The sequence below is a fragment of the Gamsiella multidivaricata genome, assembly GCF_025024155.1.
Source record: "Gamsiella multidivaricata strain RSA 2152 chromosome Unknown BC939scaffold_28, whole genome shotgun sequence".
In the NCBI taxonomy this organism is placed as follows: domain Eukaryota; kingdom Fungi; phylum Mortierellomycota; class Mortierellomycetes; order Mortierellales; family Mortierellaceae; genus Gamsiella; species Gamsiella multidivaricata.
In genome coordinates, this window is record NW_026251736.1 from 46,859 (window position 1) to 72,915 (window position 26,057).

The 26,057-nt window shown below is 47.5% G+C and overlaps 9 protein-coding genes across 9 annotated transcripts; 5 read left to right on the forward strand and 4 right to left on the reverse strand.

The window, feature by feature from the left end:
- The first annotated feature begins 1,420 nt into the window (after nt 1–1,420).
- On the forward strand, nt 1,421–2,854 carry BC939DRAFT_449619 (uncharacterized protein). Its single transcript, XM_051555405.1, has 3 exons — nt 1,421–1,656; nt 1,770–1,910; nt 2,006–2,854. Exons 2-3 carry the CDS (start codon nt 1,772–1,774, stop codon nt 2,761–2,763), a joined length of 897 nt encoding a protein of 298 aa, XP_051412751.1. The 5' UTR covers nt 1,421–1,656; nt 1,770–1,771; the 3' UTR covers nt 2,764–2,854.
- A 363-nt stretch (nt 2,855–3,217) lies between these two features.
- Nucleotides 3,218–4,015, forward strand: BC939DRAFT_396487 (uncharacterized protein; the record flags this gene model as incomplete). Its single annotated transcript, XM_051552299.1, has 2 exons — nt 3,218–3,348; nt 3,481–4,015. The coding sequence occupies 2 exons, from the start codon at nt 3,218–3,220 to the stop codon at nt 4,013–4,015; spliced, it is 666 nt and encodes a 221-aa protein (XP_051412752.1).
- Nucleotides 4,016–4,094: 79 nt separating this feature from the next.
- Nucleotides 4,095–7,863, reverse strand: BC939DRAFT_137610 (uncharacterized protein). Its single transcript, XM_051550123.1, has 4 exons — nt 7,728–7,863; nt 5,450–7,580; nt 4,444–5,326; nt 4,095–4,329 (listed from the first exon to the last, which is right to left on the reverse strand). Exons 2-4 carry the CDS (start codon nt 7,526–7,528, stop codon nt 4,175–4,177), a joined length of 3,117 nt encoding a protein of 1,038 aa, XP_051412753.1. The 5' UTR covers nt 7,529–7,580; nt 7,728–7,863; the 3' UTR covers nt 4,095–4,174.
- On the reverse strand, nt 7,778–9,070 carry BC939DRAFT_449627 (Snf7-domain-containing protein). The gene is made up of 5 exons (XM_051555406.1): nt 8,925–9,070; nt 8,687–8,839; nt 8,340–8,570; nt 8,142–8,232; nt 7,778–8,052 (listed from the first exon to the last, which is right to left on the reverse strand). The coding sequence occupies exons 1-5, from the start codon at nt 9,024–9,026 to the stop codon at nt 7,976–7,978; spliced, it is 654 nt and encodes a 217-aa protein (XP_051412754.1). The 5' UTR covers nt 9,027–9,070; the 3' UTR covers nt 7,778–7,975.
- Nucleotides 9,071–10,798: 1,728 nt separating this feature from the next.
- BC939DRAFT_449633 (Poly(A) polymerase central domain-containing protein) lies at nt 10,799–13,895 on the reverse strand. Its single transcript, XM_051555407.1, has 10 exons — nt 13,807–13,895; nt 13,576–13,719; nt 13,315–13,463; nt 13,024–13,187; nt 12,598–12,938; nt 12,308–12,501; nt 11,816–12,214; nt 11,597–11,720; nt 11,444–11,513; nt 10,799–11,330 (listed from the first exon to the last, which is right to left on the reverse strand). Exons 1-10 carry the CDS (start codon nt 13,824–13,826, stop codon nt 11,142–11,144), a joined length of 1,794 nt encoding a protein of 597 aa, XP_051412755.1. The 5' UTR covers nt 13,827–13,895; the 3' UTR covers nt 10,799–11,141.
- Nucleotides 13,896–14,912, reverse strand: BC939DRAFT_449634 (uncharacterized protein). The gene is made up of 2 exons (XM_051555408.1): nt 14,329–14,912; nt 13,896–14,234 (listed from the first exon to the last, which is right to left on the reverse strand). The coding sequence occupies exons 1-2, from the start codon at nt 14,828–14,830 to the stop codon at nt 13,972–13,974; spliced, it is 765 nt and encodes a 254-aa protein (XP_051412756.1). The 5' UTR covers nt 14,831–14,912; the 3' UTR covers nt 13,896–13,971.
- Nucleotides 14,913–15,193: 281 nt separating this feature from the next.
- On the forward strand, nt 15,194–17,679 carry BC939DRAFT_449637 (kinase-like domain-containing protein). Its single transcript, XM_051555409.1, has 8 exons — nt 15,194–15,347; nt 15,542–15,693; nt 15,839–15,965; nt 16,199–16,254; nt 16,351–16,540; nt 16,663–16,867; nt 16,966–17,313; nt 17,416–17,679. Exons 2-8 carry the CDS (start codon nt 15,596–15,598, stop codon nt 17,448–17,450), a joined length of 1,059 nt encoding a protein of 352 aa, XP_051412757.1. The 5' UTR covers nt 15,194–15,347; nt 15,542–15,595; the 3' UTR covers nt 17,451–17,679.
- An 807-nt stretch (nt 17,680–18,486) lies between these two features.
- Nucleotides 18,487–19,921, forward strand: BC939DRAFT_483935 (RAB/GTPase protein; the record flags this gene model as incomplete). The annotated part of the gene is made up of 7 exons (XM_051559220.1): nt 18,487–18,550; nt 18,738–18,881; nt 18,976–19,005; nt 19,160–19,225; nt 19,330–19,424; nt 19,546–19,658; nt 19,810–19,921. 7 exons carry the CDS (start codon nt 18,487–18,489, stop codon nt 19,919–19,921), a joined length of 624 nt encoding a protein of 207 aa, XP_051412758.1.
- Nucleotides 19,922–23,427: 3,506 nt separating this feature from the next.
- Nucleotides 23,428–24,720, forward strand: BC939DRAFT_502614 (ribonuclease H-like domain-containing protein; the record flags this gene model as incomplete). The annotated part of the gene is made up of 5 exons (XM_051560294.1): nt 23,428–23,497; nt 23,590–23,736; nt 23,828–23,949; nt 24,050–24,205; nt 24,310–24,720. The coding sequence occupies 5 exons, from the start codon at nt 23,428–23,430 to the stop codon at nt 24,718–24,720; spliced, it is 906 nt and encodes a 301-aa protein (XP_051412759.1).
- Nucleotides 24,721–26,057: the final 1,337 nt, after the last annotated feature.

Below are 26,057 nucleotides of genomic sequence, written 5' to 3' on the forward strand. Positions count from 1 at the left end.
ACTGGAGCTCTCCTCAGGCTGGATTCAATGTTTAATATCTGCAGGCGAAGCTGCGACAAGTCCAGCGCAGCCCCAATAATCATCGAAAACGACTGTCGGATGGCAAAGTGGACCAACTAGCACGCTTCCTAACAATATTATACTCCGCGGATTGATGTTGCGTATCTCGGTTACATTACTGGAGTATAGAGAGATAACGCCTGAACACCAGGAAGCAAGAGCGCAATCCCTCGATGCAATCGCCCAAGGCTAGAGCCAGGTCATCTTCGACCACTTATTGAGCCGATTCATGCAGGGGTCATCCAACTAAGAGGTCGATCACCTGGATTAGACAACTTGCCGATCGAATTTACGACCTCATGATAAAACTTCTTCTGGATGCTGCCAATGGATCCAACAACCATGTACTTGAGGCGTGCTGCCTGTCTGAGATCTTAAGATCAGGGAGATTATTACGAAGGTGAAGCAACATTTCACGGGGACAATGCCACAGCTATTGAAGAAGTAAGGTGGGCTGCTTTCTTCATTGTTGTACTGTAGTTGTGTTTAACGAGTTGGATGAACATGGATACGCGAATAGCCTTTTAATTCAGAGAAGCTTTCAGGTTTAGTGGAACGAAGCACTAGGAAGCGTGGTGCTGAATGCTCATTAAAAAGGGATCTCCTTGCTCAAATCCTGCTTGAAGATCATTGTAATGCCTGGCGGTTGCCGTTCTGCTCGTGTGTTGATTTCTACATGCATCGATCCGCCCCCTGTATGCCAATATGGTTATGTAGGTCATACAGAAAGTCTTCCAACGAGAATCTGTTGGCAAAAAGAACATGTAGCATTATTCGTGAACACGCGGCGTAAAAATCCGATCTGCTGCCATAGGACTTCAGAGTGAAATTCGAACTCGGAGAAATCTGCGGCCCTGACGATGATGGATTTTATAAGCAGGAAGTTAATAAGTCTCGTGTTCTTCGAGTAGACGAGGACGACAATAAGCGCCTTTTATATTTATCAGGGCGGCTATATGCAGCACACTCCAAGACACGTTCGTTAGCAAAAATAAAAAGCCGTTCATAACGAACATGCTATGCATTCTATCTCTCTGCTGTTCCTTCACATACTTTCACAGACAATTGACAATTGACGAGCGCTTTCCAACAAGCAGCCTGGTGCACACCTTTAAACACGACAGACATCTCTTCAGTGAAGATGAGAGTAAAGAAGAATGGTAAACGCGTGATATTACTATAACTACACAAAAGGACGCGTAGGGAAGTAATGATGATTTGGCGGAGCGATATGAAGCTCAGTGTGATTTCCGTAGTAAGGTCGCGTGTGTGGGCTCGGTTGTTTGAGCAGCATAGATTTTTTCTTGCAGCAAAAGCGTTCAGTCGGCAACCCGCTGACGTCGCCTTCCCACTAAATCATCATCACTTCACAACGACGCGCGCAACGCCTCCTCTTTCTCCGTTCTCTCTCCTCCTCCATCCCGTAAAGCCCCACGAAAGCAGCATCACGCCAGCAACAGCAGTAGCAGTAATAACAATCGAAAGCAACGGCAGCAGGACGAGATCATCCAGGCAGTAATCATCTCTTTTTGCCCGTTTACCCAATCCGCGGCTTGTCCAAGATTCGCTGTACGCATTGAAAGACATCCGTAGTGGGTACGACAGCAGCTTGACTAGTTAACCGGAAGCCTGGTACTCAGGCAAGGAGCAGATCGCTCAAGTTCGTGTGTGATTCTCATTGCGCGCCTTTCATCCTCTTCTCTAGCTAGTCATGCAGACATCACAACAGCAACATCAGCAACAGCAACAGCAGCAGTTCCAACAACATATGCAGCAGCAACAGCAACGGGCATCAGCAATGCAGGTAGCCGGAAGGATGCCTAACGGCAGGCATGGCTCCTTTGAAATGGGTACGGATTCTAAATTTCAGGATTCCTACTCTGGCGCACACGGCGTTGGGCTGTCTTACTGACTTTATTACTTGACCATGCTCGTGGACTCTTAGGCCAACCAAACCAAGGCTGGGGCTATGGATCAGGACCTATGCCAGGAATGAACCAAGGCCGCCCACCGATGTCAGGCTTCCCTAGTGTGATGCAATCGTCTTTGCTTCAGCAACAACAGCAACAGCAGCATCAGAACTCATCATCACAGCAAGCCCACCAACATCCTAACCATCAGCAGGAAATTCTAGACATGTCGGATTTCCCAGCCCTTGGAAGTGCTAATAGCGCTTCCTCTAATCCTGGTCTTTCAGCAGCAAGTTATGCTAGCACAGCAGGGACATTGTCTAACACAGGATCATCGGCCCCTGGCACTGGTCTTTCGCAAGAATTCAGCATAGAGGATGACTTTCCCGCGCTACCAGGAGCAAGGCCCAACTCTGCAGGATCAGGTCGTCATTTCGGTTCGATGCAGCTGCATCAACAACAACCGGCCCATCAGAACTCGTCGCGATCTCAACAAAGCCTTCAGCACCATCCTTCTCAGCAGCAAGCACAGCATATGCTGCAGCAATCGCAACTAGATGGAATGGGGGCGTTCTCTTCAATGATCAGCCCCTCCTCAGGTTCACAGCTACAGCAGTCGATACAGCTTCAGCAGCAATTGGCAAACGACTTGATGTTTCAGCAGCAACAGCAGCAACTGTTGCACATGAATGGTACATGTCGGATCATTGTTTGTTCTTTTCTGGATCCGAGTCATACATGTTTGATTCCTTACAGGTGCCTCGTCACTGACGATTTGATCGGCCATCATTAATCTAGGCTCTCATTCCCCTATCAACGCCCATCTCTCAAGTTCATCTAGTGAATTGGGCAAGGCGACAAAGGTAATTGACCAGGCGTGGAGCACGTGGTCATGGACTGCGACAACATGAAGCGCTTTGGACGAACGGCAGCTTATCATTTTTTTATTTGGCGCCAAGTCAGTGCAGGCACTCATGATTATTACGCGTTCTTAATCGGGGCTTTAGAGCTATGCAACAAAGGCTGGCAACGGATCAGGACTCTTCTTGGCATCAGCAAGCAGTCCTATGTCCTCTACAACATCTGTACTGTCAACAACACCTATCTCTGGTGGAAATGCAGCTGCACAATTAAGTTCATCGCAATCAGGATCAGCAACAAACGCTTCCACAAGGCTAGGCGAGTCAGGTCTTGGCGGCTCTGCGTCCGGGAACTCAAATGCAGAATCGAAAGGGCAAAATCAATCGATGCTTGACGATCACGATCGGTTTGGCCTATTTGGAATGCTGGGAGTTATTCGCACCGCAGATCAGGATTCCACCACATTAACTCTCGGCCGCGATTTGACTACTTTGGGGCTCAGTCTGAACTCGGCAGAGTATGTTTCCGGCTATATACACTTGAGCCTTGACTTGATATGATAAGGCGATGTTGATGAGGATAGCACAGTTGTACTGATCGAACGCTGTTTTTCGTGTCACGCGGTGGCTCTCTCATTTATATCGAATAGACCGCTATATGGAACGTTTGCATCACCATGGTTTGAGGTACCGACGTCGGCGGACGTAGAGGCAGAATTCCATGTGCCTGCATGTTACAACGTTCAACCTCCACCTCCACCGCAAGCGAAGCTCAGCTCAGTTTTGGACGAGACACTCTTTTACATGTTCTACTCTATGCCGAGAGACGCCCTGCAGGACGCTGCAGCCATTGAGCTTTACAATCGGCATTGGCGGTATCACAAGGAGCTGAGGTTATGGCTCATGAAAGATCAAGCCTCAGAGCAGTCGAAAACGCCGACATTCGAGAGGGGAAGCTACATTTTCTTTGATCCGAACAGCTGGGAGAAGGTGAAGAAGGAGTTCATTGTCATGTACGATGCCCTGGAGGAACGCCGGCAAGTCAGTGCTCTTCCACCCAACGGCAGCGCAGTCTCGGGCGCTCATCCCACTGGAGCAACTACTGTTAACGGCGGTCTGTCCCTCTCTGGGTTGCCACATGAGGGCCTAAGGAGATCTATCGCACAGCAAGGACAGGCACTCTGACATTGAAGCGCACTGGGCGTTTGGTGCTGAGGGGCCGAAACTTTAACCTTAAAATAAAGTGATTCCCTTTTACTGTTATGTTCTCTGATTGCGCGTAAGGGGTATGTGACATCTGGTATCTGCGCGTAAGAACCGATAGTGCCATTCGGACCTTGGAATTTAAGATTTGGTCCTGACCGTATGTTGATAATCCTTTTGAGCCTGTGAGGCTGGGTTATCACTGACATCCCCAAGCTCGACGATGCTCCAATGAGATCCTGATGCCATACTGTGCACAGTCGCGCCAAGAGATGTGCCTTCGATAGCGTCCGCTCCTAACGTCCCAGGAAAAATTTAGAAAAGGATGGCGTCTTAATGAAAATGGATTGATAGAAGGCGTCGCATGTGGACAAACATGTCAATCTACAACAGCTGCAATTCCCTAATACCCTGTTGCTCTTGACGAAAATCGAACCCAGGCCGCGGCCCTTCTTCTGAGCGGGATCCAACAGTGTCGGATGCTACTCTCTTGTTTGTCTTCTTTTTCTTTGCCCAATGCCATAGAAAGACCTTGTCAGCTACTACGAAAACAATGATCAGGAGAGCCCATCCTGCTACAATCCAGGATAGCATGACCTTGGGACCCCCACCGACTGTCCACGCGTGTCCCATCTTAAGGTTCGGGGCCATCACCCATTTCCCACCAATCCGTTCGCCTTTGACCTTGTTGGGTTCTGGCGATGGACAGAGCAAAGCCACCAGTAAGGACGCGTAGAGGACGCATGAGAAGGAAAAAGTTCTCCAGTAGTTGACCTTGTTCCAGTAGCACGGCTTCATTCGGATAGTATAACAGGCCATCGCCAACATAACCGCCATAGACACAAGACCCCTAAAGCGTCTTTGAGAAGGAGATTGGATCAAAAGAAAATCGACTGCTAGCAAAAGACCGAGGTTCTTGAGGGCTGCAACGCCATTAGGTCGAAAACAAATTTCACCCTTCGCTGGCACCCGCTCGAAAGAGGTCAAAAAGACCATGAACAAAAGGTAGGCCAGCGTGTAGCCGAGCAGACTAAATGCAAGGTAGAGAGAAGGTTGTACTTGTGGCCCTGTGCAAAGTAGCGAACTTGCAGATGGAGCGGCAGTCGAAGCAGGATCCAGCAGCGTAACGACAATCGAGTTGAAAATGTTTGACGGGCGAAACGTTCCATGTCCTTCGCGCCTTGCTCGCTCCTCCTGCTGCGTAAATCGTTCGTATGCGTACGCGTGGATGGCTTGCGACTGGCATGCTGCTGAAGACAAAAACGTGCTCAAGATCGGAAGATAGAGGACACTCTATGGGAACGTCAATAGATATGGACTGATTAGGGTCGTGATCATTCAGCAAAAGTATATGCGTAATAGTAACCGATGTGGGTGAAATTCTCTGCTTTTTAGGGTTCATGGACATGACCTTACAACGACAGGAATAAAACAGCTCACCCAACCAACACTTATGGTTGGCCAGTGTGGTTTCCCTTCACGGCGTAAACGCCTACACCGCCTATTCCATCCATGGATGCTAAGCGCCACAATCCAGCCAATCTGAACGACGACAAAGCACGACCAAAACCGTAGAAGATACCAATCGTGGGTGTTGATAGAGGGCTGCAGACCAAGACTGTTGACCACCTGCATAACAATGTCACCATCTCCTGCCATATCTTCCCGAGGTGGGTACGTCTTAAGGGAACCGTCCTCAGTAGGAAGCGAACCGATGGAACTTGTTGTATTTGTCGTATTGCTTCCGGGAACAGACAGTCCATGCGAGATCAGTCCTGCGGCCGTATTCACAAGACGGTTTCGTATGTTCTCCAAGTCGCTTTGGGCCAACGACGCTAGAGAGCTGTTTGTCATCAGAGCTGTAATGTTCGGTAGCCAAACCGGCAGATTATCGGCGATCCAGTCGGTCGATATACTGATATTTTTTATCCAAGGCGCTGCTAACGCAGTGGCATTATCCAAGAGCGGCATGTTCTGCCACCAATCAAACAGTTGCTGCTGCCCGAAGGTTCTGGTAGATCCTTCAGAAGACCTTGGTGTCGAGTCATTTCCCACAATCCTACTAGTTCTTGTTGTGTCGTTTGAATTGTGAAGTGTGAAACTAAATATTGTGCTGTTGCCCAGAGAGAGCATGCCATCGTGGTAATGTAGTCTTGAGAAGTTGGCGGGCGCGTCTTGACCTGTCGATGCTGTTGCATCTCGGAAAACATTAAGAACAACCTCGGCGCTCTCATACATATCGTTGGTTTTCTCTGCTTGATTGTAAAACTCCATCAACTCGCGTAGTGGAAATGAAAAGAGCTGCAGAAACTCTATCACAAGGATCCCGACCTGCAAATAGTTGAACCAAGCTAGAAACGACATGGACCTGAACTCTGGCGAACAGTCAGCGTCGTTATCGCCATTTTCATCATCACCATTGTCTTTTTTACGCTCCTGGTGCTGCTCCTTGGTGCTGTTGTCCACACTTTGAGCGCATTCGGGGCGTTCATGTTGGAAGAGATACTCTCCTGGATATATGGGGCCCGAGTAATCATAAAAATCATCAGCCCCTTTGAGATTTTCGTGGCTACCAGAGCTAAGGATGTTGCATCGCTCTATTGTCTCCCTTGTCTCATGCTCATTCTGTTTGTTCGGGATTATGGTTGTTGGCGTATCCTCTTGCAAAATATCCGCCTCGTAATCCCGTCGCCGAACGTACACGCGTTGTCGCACGAGAACGAAGCCATTGATACCAGTGACAAATATAAAGATCCCATGCTCCATGAGTTGGTCCCCAAAATCCTTGATTCCGAGCGCGATTTTCATTACATGTGCCACGACGCTGTCCATCAAACTGTCGCCTTCCTCAGTATTAAACGTCCACGGCGCCTCATTCGAAAGGCCGTCCTGAGCCTTCAGGTTAGCCCCTACTATAAGGGCGGCGCCTGCGAAAATGCACCCAATAAGACACCAGCCAACGACGAACTCCCAGAGCCTCTCGCCAGCTAGCTCCTCAAGAGACCGGTCCAGCTTTGATCCGCACGCACTGTCGCCTTCCACCTTGCGTTCAGCCACTTGGTCGCCTGTACCAGAGCCGTGATTGAAGACCGGCACCGAGTCCTGGACCTCCGAGCGTTCCGTGCGCTGTTGTTGGTGTCGCCGCCATATTTCGTCCATCGCTGTCTCTTCATCATATTCGGCCCTTGAGGTTGCCGATGTCGCTCCATCCTTATTCTCCCGCATGTGAGAACTGATCTGGTACTGTCGCTGAGTTTTCCGCTTGCGGATGTTGTCCCTGCGCCGACAAGGTCGCAGGCCATCCATCAGACATCGTGTTTGAGCAGCCATGGTTTCTACCAAGCGGTCCGCCTCGCTCTGTGCCTTGAACCATAACGCCAACCTTTGAGAAGCAGGGGTTGTACAGCGGCTTATAAAGAGATAAAGAACAAAGGCCGCGAGCAGGAAGAAGACCAGAACAAAAAACAGAAGGAAAGTTAGCCTTGAAGTTTCCATGATAGCGTGTATGTTCGGCCAACAGGCGTATGGTGTGAAGAAAGCGAATAATCTAGATGGGTGTAGTCGGAGAGGGAAGTAGAATAAGGAGGAAGTATATAGGAACGAAAGCGGCTACGAAGATAAAGGGAGGTATGATTCGACGTGGCAGGGAAGATATGAAATGAGGGTTGAAATATTCCACACAACCCTGAACTACCCTAAATGGCGGAGGGCGGGAGAATGTCGGCGAGAAATGGAATCATTGACGACTGGGAAGGTGATAGTGCGTTTATTAAAAGCTCCTGAGTGAGGCACGCATGCCTTCTAGGTACCTCTAGATTAGGCATTTGAAACCGGGATTCTTGGACAGTTAGAAACGGTGAGGCAGAATTCCTTGTATTGGATGATTATGTGGAATTTTTGCATTATTCCTCCACTTGGACCATTCTTTGGGCTGGCCAAAGTCTATGCCAACATGGGTTCGTTAAGGGCGCGCGTGGTCTTTGTCGCTTTCTTTTTGACAGCGATTCTGTCTGGTTGACCTAAGAAAAAAAGGCCGAGAGCCACCGTTTATCAGACTCTGAAGCTGATCTCACTGCTATCAGATGTCCATAACGACTCGTACCAATACCTTGTTCCTCCTGCGTCTGCCAGGATGCTGCTTCGCGTTCCTCTCTGGAAGCCCCAGGCACAGCAGGTAGCATGGCTTTCGTCTCTGTGGCCTATGCGGGATGTACAAGAGCGAATGCGTAGTGGTTGACGTGAATTTACAAGTCTTAAATGCAATACATGCTGAAGCTTTATCCGAGTGCTGCAACAACGTCCGTACCACCATTTCGTCCAGCTCCCGTTCAATGTCCTCTTCCTCGGCAACAGACAAACGTGTGCTGAGCATCTCATCAATCTCGTTCTGATACTCAATACTTTCAGCGGTCTCATCCATCAGTCTCTCTACATCAGAGAGTGACATTTCTTTATGTAGCTCCTTGAGTACTTGGTTTCCTGCTGCTAGGCCTTCAAACACTTGCTTCTCAACCAGCGCCTGCTCAATAGAAAATGTCTATTTAGCGAGTCAAACAATCAAATGTTCTAATTAGTCGAGGTGTCTGATAGATATAACATTGACACGCACAGCAGAGCCAAAAAGAGCGCTTGACAGCTTGAGCAAGGGTTTACCAATTCGTCCAAGTTTGTCATTTGCAACTGCGTTTTCTCTAGCAGTCCTTCCTGGAACTTTTTCCGCCGGAGAGCCAGGAGGGCACGCTTTTTGTCCCCTTTGGCGAGATAGGTCTTGGCCATCTCCTGTTCCTTTGCGATAACAAGGTCCAGCTATCGGTTTTCATCAACAAAGAATGCGTTCAGGAGAGCACTCAAGCTGGCTTACACCAGCAGAAGGGAATGTGTAATGCCATACCCTCTTGTTGTACTGCTTCAACTTGTCCCTCTGGACCTTGAGGTCGAGGATCGCCCTGTCATGAGCCGTTATCTTGTTGGCTTTGGAGGTGGTCGTACCCATCGCTTTCTTCGTGTGTTCTGGAATGAGTGATGGGTGAATGAAGGGTCATGTTTGAAAGGGTGCATTCACCGCCATGGCATACAGACCACGTGCTAATACACCTTGATTGGTGGCGCAAAGGCATTCAGGTCTATCCTAGGGGCTGGCCTACAATGCCTACTGAGCTGGATGTCTTGAGAGAATTCATCTCCTTGTGCGCCCCGTTCCGTAACAGTCGTCTCTTAATTCTTACAACTGCTTGCCTTGGCGATCAGCATGCCCTTATGGAACAATCTTTGACAATGACAGAGAGCAGGAATGGACTCGACTCGGCCTTTGTCATTCTCAGCTGCTAGAGTTCGTTACTGGATCCATTGCAAGTCGCCAAGATTTAGAATGCTTAGTCATTGTAATCGACTTTCAGCAGCGAGGCGCCCTCCGCAACTGCCTCGAACTTCATATAATGCGGCATGTACGACCAACAGCAGTGAGCAGTTTCATGGTGACGGCCAGGCGCCCTATTGTGCCATCGTTCGGTCGGTACTTATAGTGGCTATGCATTGGATCAGAATACCGCCGATCCCACCGAGATTTTACAGGCGGATCGTGATGGCATGTATTCTTTGGAACCCTAGCCTGAGAGGTCGCGACAGCGGGCCTTCTCTCGAGAATATATACCCACCTTCGGACCGCCATATGTGAAGACGATCTGGCTCAATCCTGCAAGAGACGGCCTCAACAATTCATGAGCTTGATTAAACAGAGTCTACAAAGCGACCAAGACCGACGGCCAATGTGGTATACCATTCCTTCTCAGTTAGATGCTTTCGATGCAGAAGTCTTTGATACCGTAATGGACGTCAGTACCAATAGTAAACAGCTCGTTTACGCATGCGGCGTCCCAATCCAGATGCTATGCGCCTCGTTCGATGACGATAAGCCCAGGGTCGTCAAAATGATGGACTCGCTTCTTTGTTAACGTTTTACAGGAAGAAGCCCCAACCCACCTTATCAACATCACGAACGCATCTGACAAAAAGTTGTTTTGTGATTTGATCATGCGTACCAGCGCTTGCTTCTTTAGTCTATGCATATCCTCCGACACTCAAAATGACCCTGCCTTTTGCAGTGTCTCGTCCCTTTCCGTGGTGTTGAACGCGCTCGAAATCGATCCAAGGGCAGTGGTATGGCCTCTGACACTAGTACTCGTAGGAATGGACTGCTGTGCAAGCGTGGATAAGATGGGGCCCAGTAAAATGTCGTTGTGAAGAGAGCCAACCGCCCAGCCTTGGAGGAGCTTCGACGCGATATATAGGTAATCGCGAGTACAGGAGCATCCCACTCGGCGCTTTCGTTACCAAAGGACGCGCTCGGCAGACGCGCTCGGACTGATGGGCTCGGGTCAGGAAACTAGCGTAGAGCTACGAATACTAGGCAACCTATGTACATGTACATGTCTAATCCAATTAGCGGCTATCGCGTAGCAGAGAATAAAGCCCTCGTACTCGACTATGCCCAGAGACTCCAAAACAATAAATGCAGCCTCATGTGATATAATATCCTTCTGTCACCAACAATCGTTTATTTTACAATAGGTCGCAGCAGCTATATACAACTTCATTTTTCTACGGCTTGAGGGAATCTATTCGTCAACGAAAATTGTAAAAGTGTGCTAGAGACGAGCAAGATGGATAGGGGTGACAATGGTAGAAGAAAGTTTGTTAAAAGAAAAACGGCGAGATGAGCTAGAATACATTGCGTATGACGAGGCGGACATATTCAGAGTAGATCCCAAAAAAAAAAAAAAGACGGAGATTATCTTTTGGAAAGACATTCTGTATATTCTGCTACAGACGTCGGACGTAAAATTGGAAGTATGCGAGACACTTACTTTGTGGAGGGCAACAGTTGCTTTAACATCCCAGAATCCTCGCAGCAACAAGACCTAGAATGACTGTTGTCCATAGCATCCATAGCACCTGGGACTGATAAACATAAAAAAAAAAGGAGAATACTTGTAGATGCCGCCCCGTTCACAACATTGAGGACAATATGAGAAATGGGCAGCAAGTCGGCGAGGATAAAAAAAAGGTCAAAAGATGATGGTGACGCTGCATTCACCAATTCTTCGGGCTCTCAAGCTTGAGGAACAATTGGCGTGCTTGGTGCAGACACATCATTCTTCACTATAGGCGAAGCTATGGTTGCCGGGGTCTCTACGGTGTCCGCAGGCGTCGAGAGTGTCGCGTCAGATAAAGCACCATTCTGGCCCACAGAGCCGCGACGCTTCTTGGTAGGGGGTCTAGTATCCACTGCAGTCGATTTCTAAAAGTGTTTTGTGCGCAAAGGTCGATGGCAGCGTGAGTATTCTTTCCTTGTTAAATATACAAATACGATCCCCACTGTGCACAAGATCAGGTCAGTGTCTCGAATTTTACCTTGCCAGACTTTGATCGCTTCGTCTTCTTTTGATCCACATCGTCGAGCACTTCAGCTGGAAGAGCGGCGCTGGATAAAAAACCCCCCCCCTCCTGAAGTTAGGACACGGATTCCCTGCATACGACAAGTTCCTTTCAGCACCGTGTACATACCTGCGGATGTGTTGAACCACAATGCCCATCGATTGAGAGTCAAACTTGTCCCAGGATTTGACCATATCTGTAAACTCATCCTTTGGCCTAAACAAATCCAACTTTCTGTGGCCCGTGGATCCGGCTAAGGCACATTCACAGGCAAACACCTGCTAGGTTAGTAAAGATTACTCGTACTAATACAGCAGAATAGTGAAGACCACGTTGCCGCAGATATACCTTCGCGAGCTGGAATACTCAAACCGATATAGTAGGTCGAGATATACATGGTGTGCGGCTCGGCAGATTCTGTACTGAGGTCCTTTTGATCTGCCGACGCTGCACGGGTAATTCCATGTGCCGCATCCTCCCTTTCAGCTGCTGTCCTGTACTGGATCGTCTTCGAATAGCCCTTAATGTAAGGATGTGCCAGCACCAAGTTTTCAACGCGCTCCAACTTTGTGACAAGATGTCGTATCCTGGACTCTACAAAGCCGGACCATCGCAAGTGCCGCTCCTCCGAGTCTGATGAAGCGATGACCTGGATATAGTGGCGATAGCGCGAAAAAAAGTCGTCCTTTGCAAACAAAGTGGACCAAGGAATGCGCTCTACGATGATCCTGTTGACCAGCTCGGCAGCTAGAATATATACAACGTGCCAATACGGAGAGAGATCAATTTGCGATATCTGGAAACATCAAGATTAAAGAGCAGTAATAGCTCGAAACATACCTTCTTTAAATTCAGACAGCATAACAGATTTAGTGGAATCCGTGACATTGTGGGTTGAGCACATCGATGGATATGCAGGAGTGATAATCGGCATCTTATGGGCCTTATCCGCAGGATAAAGCTTTGGATTCCACACTCGCACTTGCAGGGGTCCTTCCTCAATTGGTTTCAGCAGCACGGGCTGCGGCCAGGGCCTAGACAATATAATAGAACGATGTGTGTAAACAGCAGGATCCTGTTAGTTACTATGCCTCGAATTCTATAATGTCATATATGCACGTGGTGCTTACCATTGATGAAGAATGGAAAAGAATCTCGAGATTATGGTGGCTGCACAGGCATTTGGGTAAAGCTGACACACCCTTGCGACCAACATGGCCCATGCAACACCGCCCAAGAATCCCATCATATTGGAGTAAATGGCACGTCGTTGAGCCCACAGTTTGACACATCGCAAGGCCATGCGAAAGGCTGGAATGTTGGGGACCAGTCGGAGAATTTCGTCCGTCACGCGGGATCCGTTCACAGAACGAATGCACCGGTCATCTAGATTGCGGAGCAAACTATCGTCAGACAAGTCCAGAGTGTCCGGTATGGTCGATAAGCCGAGTCGTGCAAACGTGAGATCAATCTACCAGGCAGCGAGTAGAATGGAGGGTTAGCTCAGACGAAGGGTGGCGAAACGTAAAACTGAATACTGGCAATTCTGAACTTGCAGGAATTTCAGAAAACTTCATCTTGATGACAGGTGTAAAAGCATCAGGGACTGCGGTAAGCTCGGTCACTTCTGAACGACGGCGGAGCATATCGTGCATCACATCGAAGAAGTCTTCGCGCTCCACATGCTTTGGAACAACACAAAGCGTATCGATATCGGACCCTACACGGTTTTACGGTAGTGACCAGGGTATTAGCAAAGCAGGTCTGCAAAATCTTCCTGGAGTCCGATTTCGATAATTTATTCCTTTGTGCAAATCGGTATGAGTCGGTAAAGACCCTTGACTTGCCTGATCCATGCACGCCAAGTCGATAAGAACCAAACGTGAAGATCTTGCCACCAGCCTCTCTAGCTATTGATTCTGGGTGATTCCTGCGCACGCTGACAACGTAGACAAATTCCTTAACCATTTTGTCCAATTTCCCAAGAACGATCTCTCTATTTTAATTGATAAACAGCAACACCAAATGTCAGCTATTGCACTGGATCGATTTGCAGCGCATATTTCGAATAAGGCAATTGACTCAGCGACGTTGGATTGATTTCTTGCCTTCGTCGACTCTCTTCTTCTGACTCAAACAGTCCTTGACTCTTCAGCGTCTGAAGTAGCCTCTCCGTGCTCTCCTGATCCTCTGGCGTCGGAAAGTTTTCAGAGATGGGCATGGTGACACCCAGATGCCGTCGCTGTGATTTTCTAACGTGTCGACAAATAGCGAATGTCAGTCGCACATAAAGGATTAATAGCTTTTCGAGGTCAGATCATTCCAAGACACATTCTTACCCATTCTGATTAGTGCTCATGCTGTGCGTGAAACCGACGGTTGTGCTGAGGTGGTACCCAAAGAAAGAAAAGAGGGGATGAAGCTGATGGGCGATGAGGGCAAAGTGCAAAAGTGCAAATTTATTTTTAAGAGGACATACACACGTCAGCCACAGAATAGGTGAGCTATGGCAAATGGTGCAGCTGACAACGCTGTCCTTGCCAAAGGAGGGAGTCCTGGTCGAGGTTTGCAGCTAGCTCGCTCAGCACCATCGATGATTTTAAGAGGCCCAAGGTGAATCCCCTCTGCGTACCAACACCAATTGATGGCTCCTGTATCGTCCCTATGGGTCGTGACAAGGGGTGATAGATGCGTCCTGTTGACATAGAAACTCTGAGTTGATCAGGCAGGAACGGTGTTCGCAACGTGCCTCCCCAGAGCAATTGACCTATGAATAATGTGCACACATTCATTTTGTCACTTGCGGGTATATCATGGAGACCCTCATAGGGAACTGTTTGAATTGATCATGTCGAACTGACCTTCCTGCAGGCTGTGGAAGACAATTGGGGTGTCAGCAGCTTCGACGAAGTTCATCTCCTTGCCACAAGGGCTCAGCCAGGGGTATTCGGGGAAATGTGCTGTCGCATTGGGCTTGATGCGATTGATAAAGAAATCGAGGAACTTTGGGTCTTTGTAGCAGGAGACGAAGTTCTTCGGACGGGTGTCTTGAAGAAAGACCTGGCCGTGGATGTCGATGAAGTAGAAGTACGGACGAATGCCTTTGGCCTTCAGCTGCTTCACTGTCTCTGGTGCAGGGATCTGTCCGCGGTCATAGAGAGAGAGGGAAGGGGCTTCGCCCTGTTCGGTGTGTTGTGTAGATAGGCGTCTTGAGACAAATGGATACTGTTGACTGAGAGATGATGCTGAAGGACGAGTCCATGCAGAGGAGAACATGGGCATGGGCATGTGGAGAGCACGAGTAATGACGCATGGGTTGAGTGCCATGGACAGGACCATCATCCTGCTCGTCGTTGTCGCCATGCTTCGTGTCGCGATCAAGTTAAGAGGACAAGATCTCTACGCCAATCATTGGGAGCACAAACGAAGTGTTTCATGTACTCCCCTTGATCGTTTTGAAAGAGCACGTTATTTTGTTGTCAAACAGTAACGGTTCGACATACAACCTGTCTGGCATCCAGCTCGGACCATTTCAAGGGTCGAGGGCAGCCTACTCATGAGGTACAGACAGCACAGGGCAGGGTAGCCGGGCTGTAATGGCGCTTCATTGGAAAGTTTTGTGACACCTTGATACATCAGCAAATGAAATAAAACGACCAATTATTACGTTTGAGGATCCAATCAGGCACCCATCAGACACTAAAGCTCCCTCTTTTGTTCTTATCACCTCACCACCATCATCCATGGATGATTCGCTGCAGTGCTTCCTCCATTCTGCACCCTGTCTTTGTCCGTTGCTTCCCCATCACCCCTTTTTCTTTTCCCACCTCTGCTTGGTTTCTTTTTGAGTGCACTCACTCTAAAATTTATTTTCTTTCAGGTTTGGCTAAATGTTTTTCTGAAGCGGTAGAAGATTTGGATGCGTAGCTGCGCACTAAAATAGACATGCTTCCGTTATACTGTGAGTAGGTGCCCTAACCTCAAGCCAATTGCTTCTCCCCTTGTTTCTTCCCTCTTTCTCTCCTCACTCCCTCTCCCTCTCCGTGTCCCTCTCACTCTTTCCCCCATCGCCAGTTGCCCATCATTCTCTCGCGAATCACTAAGCGTCTGAGCGATACCATCTCCGAAATGACCGCAACCACTAATCCTCGCGCCCGTAACTTCAATGCCGGTGAACAGTACGAAATTCTCGACGTCGTTGGTGAGGGTGCCTATGGTATCGTCTGGTAAGAAAAAAAAAATGCGTTGTCCAATATTGTTGTTCTTGCTGTTCAGGCACGGATGAGCAATCTGTCACTATGTTGTCCAGCCAGGATGTCCAACGGCTCATCTCGCTCACACCGACCATCTGTTTTTCTGCAATCTACCCAGCTCGGCCATCTACAAGCCCACAGGACAAAAGGTCGCCATCAAAAAAATTACGCCCTTTGACCATTCCATGTTCTGTCTGCGGACCCTGCGGGAGATCAAGTTGCTCAAGTACTTCAATCATGAAAATGTAAGGAGGGCGCCTGGAGCACCTAGTCCCAGACCTAGTGTATCAACTGAATGTTCGAGATGCATCCAACGCCTTGGATACGGTGCTGTAGCTTGCTTAATGGCATCGAAGCAGCTGTGGAAGGGTTGTCGAGAGAAAGCAATGGCTTCAGGGAAACATCTGCCGAACTACGGGTGTCTTTTCAATTGTGGATGGACTAACTGGTTGACAATATCTCATTTAATTCATGGCAGATCATTTCTATTCTGGATATCGTCAAGCCGCCGTCCCTGGAAGCCTTCCAAGAAGTGTGAGTAATAGTCTTTCATGCGTCGTTGAGAACCATGGCCGCTCAGTTCATCGCATATCTAACTATGCTTTTTTTTTTCTAAAAAAAATGGATCAGATACCTGATTCAGGAGCTGATGGAAACAGATATGCATCGTGTCATCAGGACTCAGGACTTGAGCGACGATCACTGTCAGTACTTTATCTACCAAACCTTGCGAGCACTCAAGTGCATGCACTCTGCCAATGTCCTGCACCGCGATCTTAAGCCAAGTAACTTGCTCTTAAACGCCAATTGCGATCTCAAGGTAATATAGTCGCTCGCGTTTGATTATGATCCCTTTTGAACATATTTGTGGCACTTCATGAGCGCCATGGTTCCCAATGCGTACTGTACTCTTATTCATCCAGCATCTTTGCCTCCGGTTAGATCTGTGATTTTGGTCTTGCTCGCTCGGCCAATTCAAATGACGAACACAGTGGATTTATGACTGAGTATGTGGCAACCCGCTGGTACAGAGCACCCGAGATCATGCTTACGTTCAAGGAGTACACGAAGGCCATTGATGTCTGGTCAGTCGGATGTATCCTTGCGGAGATGCTCAGTGGCAAGCCCCTCTTCCCTGGACGCGACTGTAAGTTTGAATATGGTGTCTGGTGTATTAAGTTGTTACACAACAGGATGAGAGCGATGTTCTAACTGTGTTTGGTCTTATATGATGGTTGGCATTAGATCACTCTCAATTGAACTTGATTTTGGACGTACTGGGCACACCGACGATGGAGGATTTCTATGGCATAAAGTCCCGTCGTGCCCGTGACTATATCCGCACGCTTGCGTTCAAGCGAAGGATCCCGTTCGCATCGATGTTTCCGGATGCGAACCCGCTTGCGCTTGATTTGCTGGAGAAATTCTTGACATTCAACCCCGTCAAACGCATCACTGTGGAGGAGGCACTCCGCCATCCGTACCTGGAGCCCTATCACGACCCTGAGGATGAACCATCAATGGAACCCATCCCGGAGAGCTTTTTCGACTTTGATAAGCATAAGGACAGCCTGTCAAAGGAGCACTTGAAAGGCAGGCATTTGCATTCGAATGTGTATTCCAGTAAACGATGGTAATGCCCGCATGCATCTCAATATTAACACACCATTCTTCATTTTTGTTCTTATTTTATAGAACTGATATATAAGGAGGTTACTGGAATCAACTGAATCAGCCTGTAGGACTGGGGAGCGAAGAAGGAATGCACAGCTTGCGCGGGGGATGTTCCTGGCTGCAAAGGATCATTGATATCCTTCGCGCGCACGACCATAACCCAAAACATAATGAATAAAAAAGACAATGGTACATCTATGATCCCCTACCGTATACAAAGATCAGAGATAGACACGAAAAAAAAGCAACTATAGGATGCAGCAGATGTGACCCTATCTTGTCCCGAATGTCCTGTTTCTGTTCTGTTCTGTTCCTGCTCCTGTGTTGTGTTACAAGGGGGGAAGAGGGGGGGGGGGGGGGGGAAGGAGGAGGGGGAAGGTGCCCATTAATGAAGTGGGTCTGTTTGCGGTATCTCTTCACCGCACTTTACTTCCTCGCTTCATTCCCTACATTCCTTCGTTTGCTTGGCACCGGTATCCATCATCCCATTCATCATCCATCATCCATCTATCCCTTCAGGTGCTCCACTCTCTCTCTTTCTCTTGCTCTGTCATCAGTATCATCTCCTTCTATCCATCATCATCATCCCCACCTGTTGGTAAGTAGGTAGCTATGTTGTGTGTACAAATGTGTACCCTTGGAGGGGGCTAGATGACCATCTTCCCTCCCCCTCTTTTTTTTTTCTCTTCTTTGCATCACAAGACTGTCTGTGTTATTGGCTGTTGTTGATGGTTGTATGTGTATAAATACCGTATGTCGTATGTCGCATACGTCTGTTATTCTGATGGTTGTCGTGCGCGTGGCACGTTCTTGTTTGTTGATGGAGAACAGATGAATCTCCATCCCATTTACAATTTGTCTTTTGGCTCTATTTTTCTGCTTGTTGTACCCGTGTCTACTGTCCTTGTATGTACCCGCTTCCCTTCTCTCTCACACCTTGCGGTGCTCTTTACTTCTCTGTTCTCACCCACTCACCTGTGCCTTTTTTCTTCCCTTTTTTATTTCTTATCTCTCACTGTATCTCTTCCTCGCCCACTCTTCCTGTTCCACAGACGTACTCTTCGCCCATCTTCACCATAAAAAACATTCACCATGTCGACCCCAAAGAGTGCCTCTTACGATTATCTCATCAAGCTGCTGTTGATTGGCGACTCTGGTAAGTACCAAGCACTTAATACTGGACTCACTCTACACTAGATCTTGACCTTGCACACCTGCCGAGAATATTGCTCCTGTGCGCGTCAGTAGGCGCGATAATAGAAAAAACAAAAAAGTGAGGGGCTGGTATGGCCTCAAACACACTCATCCATATTGTGTTCATCATCTTTTTCTCTGTCTGTTAGGTGTTGGCAAGTCCTGCCTGCTGTTGCGTTTCTCTGATGATTCGTTTACGCCCTCCTTCATCACCACCATTGGTATTGACTTCAAGATTCGTACCATCGAGCTGGATGGCAAGCGCATCAAACTTCAGATCTGGGACACCGCTGGTACGTTGTACCTCATTATATCTGGATGTCGCATCAACTGCTCGACAAAAGACTCTGACTATCTGCTTTCTGAATTGGTTTGACTCCATAATAGGCCAGGAGCGCTTCCGCACCATTACCACAGGTACAGACTGTGATTCTTCGATTCTTTTTGACACTGAACAGGACTGAGGATTTTCTTTTCAAGAGCTGTGCTGCTTTCTCGGGCATTTCTGTCACTGCCTATTCGACTCTTGACCCTGACTATACTCTGCTGTATCTTTTGTTCTTGATAACAGCTTACTATCGCGGAGCTATGGGCATCCTTCTGGTCTACGATGTCACGGACGAGCGCTCCTTTAGCAGTATGTTTCTTGGATTGCGCAGTGTACTTTCTTCAGACAACGCGAACAAATGAGCAAAGAATGCCAGAGCTCATCATATCTCGCGCCTATTCTTCCCACGCCAGACATTCGTAACTGGTTCTCAAACATTGAACAGCACGCCAGCGAGGGGGTCAACAAGATCTTGATTGGAAACAAGTGCGATATGCCCGATAAGAAGGTACTGCTCCATGTGTCCCTCTGACGAAGCCAAGGTCGGATTGCCGCTGAATCCTGCTGGCGTTACAATACTCATTCCTGTACCGTGTACCGTGTACTGTGTACTCTAATAATCCCTGTAGGTGATTTCCAAGGATCAGGGTCAGGCCCTTGCGGATGAATTTGGAATCAAGTTTTTGGAGACAAGTGCTAAGTCCAACATCTGTGTCGAGGAGGCATTTTTCTCCCTTGCCAGGTAAGGATTCATAGCTAAGCAAGGAATTGCTATGCACCGAGCATTCTTCCTTTACTGCCGTGTTGCGAAGCCATTATCTAATGATGTTCTGTTTTTTTGTGCACGCGTACTTTGCACTCCTTGTTGCTGCTCATTACCTCACCGCCAACAGGGACATCAAGAAGCGCATGATCGACACCCAGACTAACCAAACGCAGAATCCCAACACTCTGGTAGTGGAGGATAGAAGCGGCAACAAACTCGGAAATGGATGCTGCAACTAGAGTTGGGAACGTTCTGGTCTGTATCAGATGTCCCTAGGAATTTTGTGCAGGGATAGCTGAGAATATACAATATAAGGTCAGAATCTTGTAGAGAGACATCTGTCCAATTGGCAGTGAGAGGCAAATGTGCACAGTAGAGGGAATAAATCAAAAATGAATATTCATTCATAATGGACTTCCAATTGCTGGAGCTATCATGCCGTCTGCTCTTAGACTACGCCTCAAGCCATGTACGTTTGGTAAGAGTGGTGCTTTTTGAAGTGCGCTCAGAAGCCATGACGCGAGTACATGTCCAGCATACGTCCCTCGTGAGCGAAAAGGGAAGTACTAAAACATCCAAGCGCAGAGTGCCAGATCGGCACTATAATATCTTAACGTAGACAAGGTGAGCGTGGAATAGTCGAACGTTCTGCAATTTTCATTGGCACCAGATATCTCCTATGTACGCTCTGAGAGCAGTTAAGCTAGTCATATCCTGCGAACTCTGATGACAGCGCTTTATGCGCTAGTAAAGGAAGAAGGATCTGTGGGATCGGTCGTTCAGCCAATAGGCACGAAGAGCTGGCCGAAGTGCCTTGCTTTGTGCTCCTCGGACATTTCTGCGTCGTCCAAGCACGTCTGTTAGCCTGTGTTCTTTTTTCTATTAGCGAAAACGGAAGTGAGTCCTGATGTACTTGTAGTCATTGATTTCGCAAAAAAAAAAAAAACCAAAAGCTTTGAGAATGGCTGCTATTCTACCATTTTTCTATTTTTCAGTTCAGAAGTACGTTAGCTTTGCCTTCTCCTGCAACTCCACCAAGCATGAAGCCAATTCCTCAAGCCAAGGCCAAGGAAGCCACAAGACTGTTTCACGGGTAGTGATAACACCAAGAGTTTTCAACAAGCGAAAGTTTGAAATAAGTGGGAGAGGACGAAGCTGCCTCATTCCCAAAAATTAATATTTTTATCAGTTTCGGCAGTAAGTGGTGGTCTGAGGTGCTTCTGCCAGCAGAGTCCATTCCAAACACAAGGAGAACACGCAAGTAACAGGGAGGACGTCCCAGAAAGGTCTCAGCCAAAACAGTGGAATATCTCGAAGTCAATATAAAGCGCGGTCTCCTCAGGAGAGCTTATGATGTTCAGAAAAAAGGTTGCCGATTGCTTCCACAACCTGTCTCTACTTCAACAATTCGGCGATGCTTCAAGGAATCTGGGTTGGGGGCGCCAAAAAGACTCAAGAAATAGCAGCATTCAATAAATTCAATAAAGATATACATAAACGGTGCCTGCAGAGACGCGGACCATATGATAACATTGCACCCAGGCGCAGTACCGGACGAGCAGGAACAACATTTACACAAATGCTGCATAAGACAATACTTCTACTTTTTTGTGCGTTAGTTCGACACTCAATCTTTGGCCCTTAGACTGCTGCTTTTTCTTGGTAACGAAGGTTCCGATGATGTTTGGGCGGTGTCGGGGAGCATGATGATGATGGTATGCATACAGAGGTATGGTGTAGGTGTGTGCAGAAAGGCCGAAAGATTCATAAAGCTTTCAGAAACTAATAATACCTTCAACGTTATGATGAATGCGCCACAAGTGTTGCCTTCAGAAGTTGGGACAGGAGCAGAAGTATGCAGGATAAGAGAATCAACGTCCAGATCAGACTGGGCAAGGCTGCTGGGCAAAGTAAAAATTAAGGCCCACGAAACGCGCCAACAATGCTCGCGCTAGCACTGGTGCTCTTCCTCTCACTGACCCCATTGCCGTTGCCGGTAACAGAGTGTACAACCCGTTTTATTCGCTCCAAATCTTCATTGATAACCATCCGTGTATTATGGACCTAGTATTCAACCGATTTTATTTTTTCTGATATTTTCCAGTACGATGCGTCTAGGAATACCTTGCTCTCATATGATCAACATCTTTATAGTGGAAAGTTCAGTAGCTCACCCTAATCATCACCTCCGTTGGCCCATGACCCTTCGAATTGAAATCCCTGATGCCTATACGGACATCTCTCTTTGTTGCGCTCTTCGTTAGCGCGACCGTACACACCAATAAGATGTACAGTAGGCGTCTAAAAGGATAGCATCAGACTGTTAGAATATGAATGATCGATTTGGCATCTATTACTCGGAATAAAAGCTCGTGAAGCGCCAAAAGAGATGGGGACAAGTCGAGTCGTGCTGCCTTCCATTTCAAGAGTATTATAACATTGCTTTATTCTGTACCCCAGCACAAGCCAACACGATGTATACATGGCACAAATGGTAAACGATGGATTGTAAATCGGTGCGAGCCCCAGTGAAAAGAGAAGATAACGACAATCCATGGAAACCTTACCTCCAATAACCAGCTCTGACATCAGAACCTCCCGCATCTATCTGGACCTCCTACTTCCGCCGACCTCTTCATCAGTACGTCTTGAAGTTGTCGAGGAAGCCTAAATGTGTTTTCGTGAATATACTTCTGGCCCAGATCATCCCAGTCTTTGCAGCCCCACCAATCGCCTATTCTTTCCCGGACGCACGCGGCCAAATAAGATTTGCTAAAACTTCCATATTCTTTTTTATTATATGCGGCACGATGTCCACCAAGCGGTCCTTATTACGACGCGTCGTAGAGTCTACACCGGTCATGTTCTCTACGAGCATAAAACATCCAAGAACTTCTTTGCCCGACTGACTGCAAACAGCTCATGCTTGCGACAGCCGGCATAACTCAGGCAGGCTGCTTTCTGTTGCGAAACACCTAGAGACAGACAGATCTTGAATATATTCATGGAGACTACTACATGAAAAAATAAGACACCGCACTTATCACTTCTCCAGGCACATACAGACTAGTGATTCCCACCAGTGAACGGTTAACCGTGATGAACAATTTTTTTGAGATCTTTTCACCGGTGAATTTCACATATGAATGGTAGTAGAGTGAGCTACTTTTTCCCATGGACAGGGACAACTTTTTTTTAAGTGTAGGATAGTAGGGAAACATGATAGCAGCAGTTCTTTCTTTAGCCTCCCTCTACATCATGTCTTTGTACTCGGATGGCGAGAATGGGTTCATACCTTTGAGAGCGCGGCAAGCCCAGAATCATCCTTTGTATGGACGGCTTCTAGTCAGCCATCAACAGTGACTCCGGCGTCATCTGTGAGCCAGCCATCAAAGCCAGACCCAATTAACTTGCCGACAGCAGTTCCAATCATAGTCCACAGCATGTTTCTTACACTTGCAACGTGGACTGATCCAGCCTTCATGGCAATAGGCCTTTGGAATGGCCATCTGGAGGCTCGTTGCACTTTTCACAATAATGAACGATCTTGGCGCCTTTTCTGTCTTCAACCAGGATATACCTCTCATTTCTCGGTGTTGTCTTCCGCTACCCCCTTGACATCACAATTCAGAGGTCGCCACCGCGCAATATTCCTTGCAGTCGAGGGGAAGGACAAGGCATCCTCAACTACCATAGTCCAAACAAAAAAAAAGCCAATCTACCCCTGTCTGAAGCTAAGTGTGAAATGATCATCACGGATATGCTTCTATTCACTACACTGGACTCCAGTGTCCTTCGAGAGCTCTTGGGTCATGGTAACCCCTAGCGAGACTCCCTAGTGCAGCTACTATTCGATGAGAATTAGCGATGCATCGCGTTCAAACCCTCCTTTTTGGATGCATTACAGCCGATAGCTGGAGCAGCCGCTCCAACAAGCCTTACTTGGATATAACTCTCCACTGGATTGACAACGACTTCAATGCACTTGAGTGTACTCTGGAGATGATACCACAACCATATCCTCATACAATATCTGCCACAGCTCGACTTATTAGTAAGTCATTAGGATTTCTCTCAAACACTGTGCCTTGTTTGAATTCTTCATGAAACGTGGCACTATAGTTGATCATTTTATCTATCTCTAGGAGGGATCATTGGTCCTGCTAATTGGAACATCCAGGAAGCCATTACTTCAGCTACCACAAACAGTGCGCCAGTCATGCAGAAGACCACCGAGATCCTTGGCATGCCTCGTTTCCCTTGCGTCGTACATGGTTTACACAACTGTGAGAAGTTTGCATTGACAAGCTCTACAGAGCTTCAGGAATTGACGATAAAGTGCCACTCTTTTCCACATTAGTCCCAAGATGGCCCAGGCATTACAGCAAGAGCAAGAATTGATCAACCGCGATGTCCCTCCAGTGATTGTGATCATGGGCGTTGTGATACGATGGAACAGCACACTGCTGATGCTCCAGCGGCTCCTGAAACTCAAGGTGACCATTGAATCTCTGCAGTTTACGGTAAATCCTCCGCAGCTGGACAAGCAGCTGAGGATAAACTCACAAAGATGCGGCTGAAGACATGGGAATGGGATCAATTGGAGCAATTGGTCAGCATCCTTCAGCCATTTGAAGACATGACTCTAGTCTTCAGCTCCACTTCGAGTGGTCTTGCTGCTTATGTTGCACCACGGGTGGTGGGATTACTGAATGAACTGGAAAAGGAGGATATCCCTCATTTTGATGCATTGAACCAGTTCTGGCTAGAGTTCATTGCAAAAATGGAGACACGTCCTCTGATTTCTGACGCGTATCTTCTGGCATCCGCACTCCATCCAACATTCAACACCCTGTGGTTTCTGGAGGACGAAGAGCGTTTCAAATCGATCAAAGGAAAGCTTCGTGAAGAGTTCAAGCAAGTCGCGCCGAACAGCCCCAAGTGCAACATGAACAGACACCTGACCAAGAAGAAGGACAAGATGATTTATCTGGGCTATACAAGCTTCTCAAGCGGCGACAATAGCAGAAAGAGATAGATGGGTTTAGTGGCGGCGGGTCCCTTAGTGGGCTCGGTTGTTACTTTGATGTTGATCTGAAAGACACAATGGTTGACCCTCTTCATTAATGGAGAGATAACCTGCATGCTTTCCCATTGATGGCAAAGTTAGCTCGAAAATATCTTGCCATACCTGCAGCTTCTGTTGCATCTGAGCGGATGTTCAGCTTTTCCGGCAACGTCGTTACAGACAGCCGCAGCCGCCTTGCAGATGACACTTTCGGCGGTCTTGTATTTTGCAATTATGCCACCAAGTGCCTTCAAGTGGTCAATCAAACAAAAAGTGGATAGTCTTCTATATTTTCTACATCGATTTTCGATAGCCATTGTGCAGAGCGTGAGAATCACTACTTTCCAGATATACAACTACTGGCACCTTGATGGAGATATTGCAAGCTATCTATATAATAAGTCCATTGATACGAGGGATCTCCTGCTCATCTCGAATAAGAATCATGGCAAGCTATAAACCGCCATGTAGTCATCATATGCCACACCTACTATTCTAGCCATAGTGACCCTAACGGTCATCGTATCACTACGAAAGGTACGATCACAATGGTCGATGGTGTCTTGATTCATATCAGCGACATAATGGTCCTTGTGACTCAGGACAAGAGTAGCAAACACGCGCATCAACATATCTAAATCCATAACATAAGCGTCCGTAGACATACTCTAGAGGAATGAAGTTAAGAAACTTTTCTACAAAACCCACAGCGCGTAAAGCCGAGACGGGTCAATAAACATGAATATAGGGTATTTCTTGCCAAGTATTTGCATGATAACATATATTACCGAATATCATCACATTTGCAATATTGACATTCCCCTGTTGACAGCGTAATCGGTAGCGGAGTGTGCAGATTTCTACTGCAAACTTGGTTGAATCACACCTCTGGCAATCAATATATTATTGATCTAGTCAGTGTTCAGCATAGCATTAGAGCCCGCTCAGAACCCAACGCCAATACCAAGTCATTGCGCTTAGAGAAGTGTGCCTAGCTGCAGTGGCTTGCAAAACTGTCTGGATGACTGCAACTTCCCCTACTCATATTAAACGTCGCTACTATGTCCGCTATTGACTTGCAAACAGTCCTGAAAAAGGATGGCCTTCTAGCGTTCCTGCTTGCCGAGTGATAGCGGCTACAATTACAAAATTAGAGGCATCCGGATAATTTTGGAATCCACTGTAACTCATCCTTACTCTCTTTAAGACATCTTGGGTCGTCCTCTGTCTTGTCATTAGTCTTGGTGTAGCGCGACTTTCCCGCTTTTTCGGCCTAACCCTACGTTTGATTCGCTTCTTCCAGAACC

Bases quoted from the DNA above. Each gene is read 5' to 3' on its own strand.
- BC939DRAFT_137610 (XM_051550123.1), bottom strand. From the start codon at position 7,528: ATGGAAACTTCAAGGCTAACTTTCCTTCTGTTTTTTGTTCTGGTCTTC. The intron at 5,327-5,449 runs GTAAGGTCATGT...ACGTTCCCATAG, and splicing joins GCTGTTTTATTCCTGTCGTT to AGTGTCCTCTATCTTCCGAT. The intron at 4,330-4,443 runs GTATTAGGGAAT...CTGGGACGTTAG, and splicing joins TTTTCGTCAAGAGCAACAGG to GAGCGGACGCTATCGAAGGC.
- BC939DRAFT_449634 (XM_051555408.1), bottom strand. From the start codon at position 14,830: ATGGCGACAACGACGAGCAGGATGATGGTCCTGTCCATGGCACTCAAC. The intron at 14,235-14,328 runs GTCAGTTCGACA...CATTATTCATAG, and splicing joins CTTCCACAGCCTGCAGGAAG to GTCAATTGCTCTGGGGAGGC.
- BC939DRAFT_449627 (XM_051555406.1), bottom strand. From the start codon at position 9,026: ATGGGTACGACCACCTCCAAAGCCAACAAGATAACGGCTCATGACAGG. The intron at 8,233-8,339 runs GTACGGACGTTG...CATCCCGCATAG, and splicing joins GGGAGCTGGACGAAATGGTG to GCCACAGAGACGAAAGCCAT. The intron at 8,053-8,141 runs GTATTGGTACGA...TTTTTTTCTTAG, and splicing joins GCAGACGCAGGAGGAACAAG to GTCAACCAGACAGAATCGCT.
- BC939DRAFT_449637 (XM_051555409.1), top strand. From the start codon at position 15,596: ATGACCGCAACCACTAATCCTCGCGCCCGTAACTTCAATGCCGGTGAA. The intron at 15,694-15,838 runs GTAAGAAAAAAA...CAATCTACCCAG, and splicing joins GGTGCCTATGGTATCGTCTG to CTCGGCCATCTACAAGCCCA. The intron at 17,314-17,415 runs GCAGGCATTTGC...CTTATTTTATAG, and splicing joins GTCAAAGGAGCACTTGAAAG to AACTGATATATAAGGAGGTT.
- BC939DRAFT_449633 (XM_051555407.1), bottom strand. From the start codon at position 13,826: ATGAGCACTAATCAGAATGG. The intron at 13,720-13,806 runs GTAAGAATGTGT...TCGACACGTTAG, and splicing joins ATGAGCACTAATCAGAATGG to AAAATCACAGCGACGGCATC. The intron at 12,502-12,597 runs GTAAGCACCACG...TATATTGTCTAG, and splicing joins TTTTCCATTCTTCATCAATG to GCCCTGGCCGCAGCCCGTGC.
- BC939DRAFT_449619 (XM_051555405.1), top strand. From the start codon at position 1,772: ATGCAGACATCACAACAGCAACATCAGCAACAGCAACAGCAGCAGTTC. The intron at 1,911-2,005 runs GTACGGATTCTA...GTGGACTCTTAG, and splicing joins GCATGGCTCCTTTGAAATGG to GCCAACCAAACCAAGGCTGG.